Source organism: Pygocentrus nattereri, chromosome 23 (assembly GCF_015220715.1).
Source record: "Pygocentrus nattereri isolate fPygNat1 chromosome 23, fPygNat1.pri, whole genome shotgun sequence".
NCBI lineage: Eukaryota > Metazoa > Chordata > Actinopteri > Characiformes > Serrasalmidae > Pygocentrus > Pygocentrus nattereri.
The window spans coordinates 597,368-610,000 of NC_051233.1; the positions used below are offsets into that span (position 1 = coordinate 597,368).

Genomic DNA, 12,633 nt, shown 5'->3' on the forward strand with positions numbered 1-12,633 from the left:
CTACTGCAGCCATCTAAAGATTACCATACACTGTCTAAAGGCTACTGCAGCCGTCTAAAGATTACCATACACTAGATAAAGACTACTGCAGCCGTCTAAAGATTACCATACACTGTCTAAAGACTACTACAGCCGTCTAAAGATTACCATACACTGTCTAAAGACTACTACAGCCATCTAAAGATTACCATACACTGTCTAAAGACTACTGCAGCCATCTAAAGATTACCATACACTGTCTAAAGACTACTGTAGCCATCTAAAGATTACCATACACTGTCTAAAGACTACTGCAGCCATCTAAAGATTACCATACACTGTCTAAAGACTACTACAGCCATCTAAATATTACCATACACTGTCTAAAGACTACTACAGCCGTCTAAAGATTACCATACACTGTCTAAAGACTACTACAGCATCTAAAGATTACCATACACTGTCTAAAGACTACTGCAGCCGTCTAAAGATTACCATACACTGTCTAAAGACTACTACAGCATCTAAAGATTACCATACACTGTCTAAAGACTACTACAGCATCTAAAGATTACCATACACTGTCTAAAGGCTACTGCAGCCATCTAAAGATTACCATACACTGTCTAAAGACTACTGCAGCCATCTAAAGATTACCATACTGTCTAAAGACTACTACAGCCATCTAAAGATTACCATACACTGTCAAAAGACTACTGCAGCCGTCTAAAGATTACCATACACTGTCTAAAGACTACTGCAGCCATTTAAAGATTACCATACACTGTCTAAAGACTACTACAGCCATCTAAAGATTACCATACACTGTCTAAAGACTACTGCAGCCGTCTAAAGATTACCATACACTGTCTAAAGACTACTGCAGCTGTCTAAAGATTACTATACACTGTCTAAAGACTACTGCAGCCGTCTAAAGATTACCATACTGTCTAAAGACTACTACAGCCATCTAAAGATTACCATACACTGTCTAAAGACTACTGCAGCCATTTAAAGATTACCATACACTGTCTAAAGACTACTACAGCCATCTAAAGATTACCATACACTGTCTAAAGACTACTACAGCCATCTAAAGATTACCATACACTGTCTAAAGACTACTGCAGCCATCTAAAGATTACCATACACTGTCTAAAGACTACTGTAGCCATCTAAAGATTACCATACACTGTCTAAAGACTACTGCAGCCATCTAAAGATTACCGTACACTGTCTAAAGACTACTGCAGCCGTCTAAAGATTACCATACACTGTCTAAAGACTACTGTAGCCATCTAAAGATTACCGTATACTGTCTAAAGACTACTACAGCCATCTAAAGATTACCATACACTGTCTAAAGACTACTACAGCCATCTAAAGATTACCGTACACTGTCTACAGACTACTGCAGCCATCTAAAGATTACCATACACTGTCTAAAGACTACTACAGCCATCTAAAGATTACCATACACTGTCTAAAGACTACTGCAGCCGTCTAAAGATTACCATACACTGTCTAAAGACTACTACAGCATCTAAAGATTACCATACACTGTCTAAAGACTACTACAGCCATCTAAAGATTACCATACACTGTCTAAAGACTACTGCAGCCATCTAAAGATTACCATACTGTCTAAAGACTACTACAGCCATCTAAAGATTACCATACACTGTCTAAAGACTACTGCAGCCGTCTAAAGATTACCATACACTGTCTAAAGACTACTGCAGCCATTTAAAGATTACCATACACTGTCTAAAGACTACTACAGCCATCTAAAGATTACCATACACTGTCTAAAGACTACTGCAGCCGTCTAAAGATTACCATACACTGTCTAAAGACTACTGCAGCTGTCTAAAGATTACTATACACTGTCTAAAGACTACTGCAGCCGTCTAAAGATTACCATACTGTCTAAAGACTACTACAGCCATCTAAAGATTACCATACACTGTCTAAAGACTACTGCAGCCATTTAAAGATTACCATACACTGTCTAAAGACTACTACAGCCATCTAAAGATTACCATACACTGTCTAAAGACTACTACAGCCATCTAAAGATTACCATACACTGTCTAAAGACTACTGCAGCCATCTAAAGATTACCATACACTGTCTAAAGACTACTGTAGCCATCTAAAGATTACCATACACTGTCTAAAGACTACTGCAGCCATCTAAAGATTACCGTACACTGTCTAAAGACTACTGCAGCCGTCTAAAGATTACCATACACTGTCTAAAGACTACTGTAGCCATCTAAAGATTACCGTATACTGTCTAAAGACTACTACAGCCATCTAAAGATTACCATACACTGTCTAAAGACTACTACAGCCATCTAAAGATTACCGTACACTGTCTACAGACTACTGCAGCCATCTAAAGATTACCATACACTGTCTAAAGACTACTACAGCCATCTAAAGATTACCATACACTGTCTAAAGACTACTGCAGCCATCTAAAGATTACCATACACTGTCTAAAGACTACTGCAGCCGTCTAAAGATTACCATACACTGTCTAAAGACTACTGTAGCCATCTAAAGATTACCGTATACTGTCTAAAGACTACTACAGCCATCTAAAGATTACCATACACTGTCTAAAGACTACTACAGCCATCTAAAGATTACCGTACACTGTCTACAGACTACTGCAGCCATCTAAAGATTACCATACACTGTCTAAAGACTACTGCAGCCATCTAAAGATTACCATTCACTGTCTAAAGACTACTGCAGCTGTCTAAAGATTACCATACACTGTCTAAAGAATACTGCAGCCGTCTAAAGATTACCATACACTGTCTAAAGACTACTGCAGCCGTCTAAAGATTACCATACACTGTCTAAAGACTACTGCAGCCGTCTAAAGATTACCATACACTGTCTAAAGACTACTACAGCCATCTAAAGATTACCATACACTGTCTAAAGACTTCTGTAGCCATCTAAAGATTACCATACACTGTCTAAAGACTACTACAGCCGTCTAAAGATTACCATACACTGTCTAAAGACTACTGCAGCCGTCTAAAGATTACCATACACTGTCTAAAGACTACTACAGCCATCTAAAGATTACCATACACTGTCTAAAGACTACTGCAGCCGTCTAAAGATTACCATACACTGTCTAAAGACTACTGCAGCCGTCTAAAGATTACCATACACTGTCTAAAGACTACTGCAGCCGTCTAAAGATTACCATACACGGTCTAAAGACTACTGCAGCCGTCTAAAGATTACCATACACTGTGTAAAGACTACTACAGCCATCTAAAGATTACTATACACTGTCTAAAGACTACTGCAGCCATCTAAAGATTACCATACACTGTCTAAAGACTACTACAGCCATCTAAAGATTACCGTACACTGTCTAAAGTCTACTGCAGCCGTCTAAAGATTACCATACACTGTCTAAAGACTACTGCAGCCGTCTAAAGATTACCATACACGGTCTAAAGACTACTACAGCCGTCTAAAGATTACCATACACTGTCTAAAGACTACTGCAGCCGTCTAAAATCTGCCACACACCGTCTAAAGACTACTGCACATAGAATGAGAGGCTCTGCACAGCGCAGCAGATTGCATGGGCAGTACGGTACACTCATATGAATTCAATAGAATTAAACATTCAACGTCATTTTGTGCAGAAGTTCCCAAATTGAGGGTCACAAAAAATCTCCTGAGTTGTAATTATTAAATAAAAATTTTATCAGTTTTTACATCGACTTTAAACGTAACATTCAGATCTTGTTTAAAATGTTATATGTTATAGAACGTCACGTCTCTTGTACAACTGTATGCAAAAGTGCTGATCCAGGTAGACTTGGTGCCAATTTATATATTTATGAAAGTTTATGTATCGGCATCAGTGGAAAAATATCAGATATCAGCCCACAGTTACTGAATCAGAGCATTCATTATTGATATAATGATAATCATTCCAAATAATTTACACCGTGTTCATGTTTTGTTTTTGCTTTGTTGTTACTTTAATTCTACATAACTGTTTGTTCTTTGAGTGGAAACAATACGTTTTTGTACTTTTGCTAATTTTTTTTTATCTCTCACAAGCTGGTACTTGTTCTTTCTAATCTATCTTTAACTGAGTGCTGCTCTTATCCACATCCGCCAGACCACCCAGTGCATCAGCCAAAACCAGTGACCTTGTTAAACAGGCTCCCTGACCTGCTGCCCTCTGCTGAAGGACAGAACGCCTACACTAAGTGAACTCTGTTAGTCTGCTGTGGCTAAGACGATTATAACAAACAAAGTGGACAAATATTTCAGCGCTGACCGCAGCAATTAATGACCTGCTGCTGTAAAGAGGGACCACTGTTCTCTTAAAGACACTGAGCTACTGACAGAGATCATATCCAAGAACTCTGGCGTTCTATAACATTAGTCGGCAAACCGTATCCCACACTCCAGCAAACACCACAGCCACAGTCTGACTAATCATACTTACGTCCCGGCACTAAAAAGCCCAAAGCCTACATCTCCTGTGGTTTCATTTTTGTGCCTGATGTTAATTAGATTATTTTCCAACTTCTCTTTATCCCACAGAAGTAAAGAAGCAATTTTTGTTAATGTCACTTTAAGACAGAAAGTCAATGAGCTCTGTTCTGATTGGCTGAATTCAAACAAAAGTCCAAGCTTAAATATTCCTTATAATTTCAGCATAAAGGGGTGGGGCTAAACTGCTGTAGGCTGAATGGGCGGGGCTAAACTGCTGTAGGCTGAATGGGCGGGGCTAACTGCTGTAGGCTGAATGGGTGGGGCTAAACAGCTCTGTGCTGAATGGGCGGGGCTAAACTGCTGTAGGCTGAATGGGCGGGGCTTAACTGCTGTAGGAAGAATGGGCAGGGCTAAACTGCTGTAAGCTGGTATAAGTTCTAGTAAATTTAATTATTTGATTAAGTGGCCCTTATTAGTCCCACAACAGGGAAATTTCACCTCCGCATTTAACCCATCCGTGCAGTGAAACACCACATACACACTAGTGAGCACACACACACAAACACACACACACACACACACACTAGGGGGCAGTGAGCACACTTGCCCAGAGCAGTGGGCAGCCCTATCCACAGCGCCCGGGGAGCAGTTGGGGGTTGGGTGTCTTGCTCAGGGACACCTCAGTCACGTACTGTAGGCTCAGGGGATCAAACCGGCGACCTTCCTGTCAAAAGGCTGGTTCCCTGACCTCCAGCCCTCGACTGACCGTTACCCCGTTACAGTTTTACCGGTACCCAAAACAGTAAAACTGGTGCTCTCTCACCTTTCACCACAAATAGTAGATACAGATTTATTAGTAGTTAAGTTGAATATAAAGAAGCTGCTGGGCTGAAGGGATGGGTGTTCCCATCCTTTCCAGATATGTCGGACCGCCCAGAGTGCTGGCCAAGAACAGTTGACGTAACACAGTGACTCACTGACCAAACGGCTCCCCTACACAATGCACTCAGAGTCCGGATAAACCACACCGGCCTCCACTCAGCCTTCTCCATGTCCTCAAACTGTCTGAACACTCTTATCTGCTGGTATTTTCCTCTTACAAACAGCTGAACAGAACCACACAGACTGACTCTGTCATTTCCACTCAGGGTGCAAATCTCTGACTTCACTCGAAATGAGTCCAAATTTTGGAACATTATACAATCTCACATGTAAGATGAGCCGCCTGAACTACCGTCTATAGGCTACCGGACGCCGTCTAAAGACTACTACACACTGTCTAAAGACTACTACACACTGTCTAAAGACTACTGCAGCTGTCTAAAGACTACTACACACTGTCTAAAGACTACTGCAGCTGTCTATAGGCTACCAGACACCATCTAAAGACTACTACACACTGTCTAAAGACTACTGCAGCCATCTATAGGCTACCAGACACCGTCTAAAGACTACTACACACTGTCTAAAGACTACTGCAGTCGTCTATAGGCTACAGGACACTGTCTAAATACTACTACAGCCGTCTAAAGACTGCTACACACTGTTTAAAGACTACTGCAGCCGTCTATAGGCTACCAGACACCGTCTAAAGACTACAAAACACTGTCTAAAGACTACTGCAGCCGTCTATAGGCTACCAGACACCGTCTAAAGACTACTGCAGCCATCTAAGGCTACCAGACACCGTCTAAAGACTATCACACACTGTCTAAAGACTACTGCAGATGTCTATAGGCTACCGGACACCGTCTAAAGACTACTGCAGCTATCTAAAGACTACTACACACTGTCTAAAGACTACTGCAGTCGTCTATAGGCTACCGGACACCGTCTAAAGACTACTGCAGCCATCTAAAGACAGCCACACACTGTCTAAAGACTACTGCAGCCGTCTATAGGCTACCAGACACCGTCTGAACACTACTGCAGCCGTCTAAGGACGGCCAATCACTGTCTAAAGACTACTGCAGCAGTCTATAGGCTACTGGACACCATCAAAAGACTGCCACACACTGTCTAAAGACTACTGCAGCCATCTTAAGACTGCCATACACTGTCTAACGACTACTGCAGCCATTTAAAGACTGTCACACACTGTCTAAAGACTGCAGCCGTCTAAAGATTACCACACACTGTCTAAAGACTACTGCAGCCGTCTAAAGATTACCACACACTGTCTAAACAGTACTGCAGCCATTTAAAGACTGTCACACACTGTCTAAAGACTGCAGCCGTCTAAAGATTACCACACACTGTCTAAAGACTACTGCAGCCGTCTAAAGATTACCACACACTGTCTAAACAGTACTGCAGCCATTTAAAGACTGCCACACACTGTCTAAAAACTACTGCAGCCATTTAAAGACTGCCACACTGTCTAAAAACTACTGCAGCCATTTAAAGACTGCCACACACTGTCTAAAGATGACTGCAGCCGCCTAAAGCCTGCCACACACTGCCTAAGACTACTGCAGCTGTCTAAAGCATGCCACACACTGTCTGAAGACAACAGCAGCCATTTAAAGACTGCCACACACTGTCTAAAGACTACTGCAGTCGTCTAAAGATTACCACATGCTGTCTTAAGACTACCACACACCATCTAAAGGCTACCACATACTGTCTCTAACCTGACTAATCATACTTACGTCCCGGCACTAAAGAGCCCAAAGCCTACATTTCCTGTGGTTTCATTTTTGTGCCTGATGCTTAATTAGATTATTTTCCAACTTCTCTTTATCCCTCAGAAGTAAAGAAGCCATTTTTGTTACTGTCCCTTTAAGACAGAAAGCCAATGAGCTCTGTTCTGATTGGCTGAATTCAAACAAGAGTCCAAGCTTAAACACTCCTTTTTCAATTTTAGCATGAATGGGTGGGGCTTAGCTGCTGTAGGCAGAATGGGCGTGGCTTAGACGTTGTAGGCTGAATGGGTGGGGCTAACGTGCTGTCAGATGAATAGGCGGGGCCAAGATGCTGTAAGATGAAATGGGCGGAGCTAAACTGCTGTAAGATGGAATTAGTTCTTGTAAATCGGGCGGTGGGCAGGCCTATCCACAGCGCCGGGGAGCAGTTGGGGTTAGGTGTCACCTCAGTCACGTACTGTAGGCTCAGGGGATCAAACCGGCGACCTTCCTGTCAAAAGGCTGGTTCCCTGACCTCCAGCCCTTCACTGACCGTTACCCCGTTACAGTTTTGCTCTCTCACCTTGGCAGAAGGGATCTGGACAGCAATGGACGGAGTGGGCAGCAAACCGGCCGCACTAGCATGGAGAGCCTGAGGATGCATGGGCCTCAGAGTGCTCTAAAAAATAGACATACATACATAAAGACATTCAGCAGCTTAGAACTAAAGTAAGTCACCCTCTCTAGGCTCCGCCCATTCTAAATGTAGGTATTGTGATATAAACCGAGTCCATTCTACAGTTTCTCATTAGACTGAATGAATAACCGACTCTAAATGTAGGTATTGTGATATAAACCGAGTCCGTTCTACAGTTTCTCATTAGACTGAATGAATAACCGACTCTAAATGTAGGTATTGTGATATAAACCGAGTCCGTTCTACAGTTTCTCATTAGACTGAATGAATAACCGACTCTAAATGTAGGTATTGTGATATAAACCGAGTCTGTTCTACAGTTTCTCGTTAGGCTGAACGAATAACCGACTCTAAATGTAGGTATTGTGATATAAACCGAGTCCGTTCTACAGTTTCTCATTAGACTGAATGAATAACCGACTCTAAATGTAGGTATTGTGATATAAACCGAGTCCGTTCTACAGTTTCTCATTAGACTGAATGAATAACCGACTCTAAATGTAGGTATTGTGATATAAACCGAGTCTGTTCTACAGTTTCTCATTAGGCTGAATGAATAACCGGCTCTAAATGTAGGTATTGTGATATAAACCGAGTCTGTTCTACAGTTTCTCATTAGGCTGAATGAATAACGACTCTAAATGTAGGTATTGTGATATAAACCGAGTCCGTTCTACAGTTTCTCATTAGGCTGAATGAATAACGACTCTAAATGTAGGTATTGTGATATAAACCGAGTCTGTTCTACAGTTTCTCATTAGACTGAATGAATAACCGACTCTAAATGTAGGTATTGTGATATAAACCGAGTCCATTCTACAGTTTCTCATTAGACTGAATGAATAACCGACTCTAAATGTAGGTATTGTGATATAAACCGAGTCCGTTCTACAGTTTCTCATTAGACTGAATGAATAACCGACTCTAAATGTAGGTATTGTGATATAAACCGAGTCCGTTCTACAGTTTCTCATTAGACTGAATGAATAACCGACTCTAAATGTAGGTATTGTGATATAAACCGAGTCTGTTCTACAGTTTCTCGTTAGGCTGAACGAATAACCGACTCTAAATGTAGGTATTGTGATATAAACCGAGTCCGTTCTACAGTTTCTCATTAGACTGAATGAATAACCGACTCTAAATGTAGGTATTGTGATATAAACCGAGTCCGTTCTACAGTTTCTCATTAGACTGAATGAATAACCGACTCTAAATGTAGGTATTGTGATATAAACCGAGTCTGTTCTACAGTTTCTCATTAGGCTGAATGAATAACCGGCTCTAAATGTAGGTATTGTGATATAAACCGAGTCTGTTCTACAGTTTCTCATTAGGCTGAATGAATAACGACTCTAAATGTAGGTATTGTGATATAAACCGAGTCCGTTCTACAGTTTCTCATTAGGCTGAATGAATAACCGACTCTAAATGTAGGTATTGTGATATAAACCGAGTCTGTTCTACAGTTTCTCATTAGACTGAATGAATAACCGACTCTAAATGTAGGTATTGTGATATAAACCGAGTCCGTTCTACAGTTTCTCATTAGACTGAATGAATAACCGACTCTAAATGTAGGTATTGTGATATAAACCGAGTCTGTTCTACAGTTTCTCATTAGACTGAATGAATAACCGACTCTAAATGTAGGTATTGTGATATAAACCGAGTCCGTTCTACAGTTTCTCATTAGACTGAATGAATAACTGGCTCTAAATGTAGGTATTGTGATATAAACCGAGTCTTTTCTACAGTTTCTCATTAGGCTGAATGAATAACCGGCTCTAAATGTAGGTATTGTGATATAAACCGAGTCTGTTCTACAGTTTCTCATTAGACTGAATGAATAACCGGCTCTAAATGTAGGTATTGTGATATAAACCGAGTCCGTTCTACAGTTTCTCGTTAGACTGAATGAATAACGACTCTAAATGTAGGTATTGTGATATAAACCGAGTCCGTTCTACAGTTTCTCGTTAGACTGAATGAATAACCGACTCTAAATGTAGGTATTGTGATATAAACCGAGTCCGTTCTACAGTTTCTCGTTAGGCTGAATGAATAACCGACTCTAAATGTAGGTATTGTGATATAAACCGAGTCCGTTCTACAGTTTCTCATTAGACTGAATGAATAACCGACTCTAAATGTAGGTATTGTGATATAAACCGAGTCCGTTCTACAGTTTCTCATTAGACTGAATGAATAACCGACTCTAAATGTAGGTATTGTGATATAAACCGAGTCTGTTCTACAGTTTCTCATTAGGCTGAATGAATAACCGGCTCTAAATGTAGGTATTGTGATATAAACCGAGTCTGTTCTACAGTTTCTCATTAGGCTGAATGAATAACGACTCTAAATGTAGGTATTGTGATATAAACCGAGTCCGTTCTACAGTTTCTCATTAGGCTGAATGAATAACGACTCTAAATGTAGGTATTGTGATATAAACCGAGTCTGTTCTACAGTTTCTCATTAGACTGAATGAATAACCGACTCTAAATGTAGGTATTGTGATATAAACCGAGTCCGTTCTACAGTTTCTCATTAGACTGAATGAATAACTGGCTCTAAATGTAGGTATTGTGATATAAACCGAGTCCGTTCTACAGTTTCTCATTAGGCTGAATGAATAACCGGCTCTAAATGTAGGTATTGTGATATAAACCGAGTCCGTTCTACAGTTTCTCATTAGACTGAATGAATAACCGGCTCTAAATGTAGGTATTGTGATATAAACCGAGTCCGTTCTACAGTTTCTCATTAGGCTGAATGAATAACCGGCTCTAAATGTAGGTATTGTGATATAAACCGAGTCTGTTCTACAGTTTCTCATTAGACTGAATGAATAACCGACTCTAAATGTAGGTATTGTGATATAAACCGAGTCCGTTCTACAGTTTCTCGTTAGGCTGAATGAATAACCGACTCTAAATGTAGGTATTGTGATATAAAACGAGTCCGTTCTACAGTTGCTCATTAGACTGAATGAATAACCGGCTCTAAATGTAGGTATTGTGATATAAACCGAGTCTGTTCTACAGTTTCTCATTAGGCTGAATGAATAACCGGCTCTAAATGTAGGTATTGTGATATAAACCGAGTCCGTTCTACAGTTTCTCATTAGACTGAATGAATAACCGACTCTAAATGTAGGTATTGTGATATAAACCGAGTCCGTTCTACAGTTTCTCATTAGACTGAATGAATAACCGGCTCTAAATGTAGGTATTGTGATATAAACCGAGTCCGTTCTACAGTTTCTCATTAGACTGAATGAATAACCGACTCTAAATGTAGGTATTGTGATATAAACCGAGTCCGTTCTACAGTTTCTCATTAGGCTGAATGAATAACCGGCTCTAAATGTAGGTATTGTGATAGAAAACCGAGTCTGTTCTACAGTTTCTCATTAGACTGAATGAATAACCGACTCTAAATGTAGGTATTGTGATATAAACCGAGTCCGTTCTACAGTTTCTCGTTAGGCTGAATGAATAACCGACTCTAAATGTAGGTATTGTGATATAAACCGAGTCCGTTCTACAGTTTCTCATTAGGCTGAATGAATAACCGGCTCTAAATGTAGGTATTGTGATAGAAACCGAGTCTGTTCTACAGTTTCTCGTTAGACTGAATGAATAACCGACTCTAAATGTAGGTATTGTGATATAAACCGAGTCCGTTCTACAGTTTCTCGTTAGGCTGAATGAATAACCGACTCTAAATGTAGGTATTGTGATATAAACCGAGTCCGTTCTACAGTTTCTCATTAGACTGAATGAATAACCGACTCTAAATGTAGGTATTGTGATATAAACCGAGTCTGTTCTACAGTTTCTCATTAGGCTGAATGAATAACCGGCTCTAAATGTAGGTATTGTGATATAAACCGAGTCCGTTCTACAGTTTCTCATTAGACTGAATGAATAACCGGCTCTAAATGTAGGTATTGTGATATAAACCGAGTCCGTTCTACAGTTTCTCATTAGACTGAATGAATAACCGGCTCTAAATGTAGGTATTGTGATATAAACCGAGTCTGTTCTACAGTTTCTCATTAGACTGAATGAATAACCGACTCTAAATGTAGGTATTGTGATATAAACAGAGTCCGTTCTACAGTTTCTCATTAGACTGAATGAATAACCGGCTCTAAATGTAGGTATTGTGATATAAACCGAGTCCGTTCTACAGTTTCTCATTAGGCTGAATGAATAACCGACTCTAAATGTAGGTATTGTGATATAAACCGAGTCCGTTCTACAGTTTCTCATTAGGCTGAATGAATAACCGGCTCTAAATGTAGGTATTGTGATATAAACCGAGTCCGTTCTACAGTTTCTCATTAGACTGAATGAATAACCGACTCTAAATGTAGGTATTGTGATATAAACCGAGTCCGTTCTACAGTTTCTCGTTAGACTGAATGAATAACCGACTCTAAATGTAGGTATTGTGATATAAACCGAGTCCGTTCTACAGTTTCTCGTTAGGCTGAATGAATAACCGACTCTAAATGTAGGTATTGTGATATAAACCGAGTCCGTTCTACAGTTTCTCATTAGGCTGAATGAATAACCGGCTCTAAATGTAGGTATTGTGATATAAACCGAGTCCGTTCTACAGTTTCTCATTAGACTGAATGAATAACGACTCTAAATGTAGGTATTGTGATATAAACCGAGTCAGTTCTACAGTTTCTCATTAGACTGAATGAATAACCGGCTCTAAATGTAGGTATTGTGATAGAAAACCGAGTCTGTTCTACAGTTTCTCATTAGGCTGAATGAATAACCGGCTCTAAATGTAGGTATTGTGATATAAACCGAGT

The 12,633-nt window shown here is 40.2% G+C and overlaps 1 protein-coding gene across 2 annotated transcripts in view; it reads right to left on the reverse strand.

Annotated features, from left to right (window-relative positions):
- The window catches only part of gps2 (G protein pathway suppressor 2), a 39,840-nt gene that overhangs the window by 12,587 nt on the left and 14,620 nt on the right, over positions 1 to 12,633 (reverse strand). Inside the window, exon 10 of one of the 2 annotated variants that reach the window (XM_037533675.1) lies at positions 7,680 to 7,775. The exons of the other annotated variant lie outside the window; for it this stretch is intronic. Within the exon in view, the coding sequence (XP_037389572.1) occupies positions 7,680 to 7,775 (96 nt within the window). The remainder of the gene's footprint in view (positions 1 to 7,679; positions 7,776 to 12,633) is intronic. 2 annotated transcript variants of the gene reach the window in all.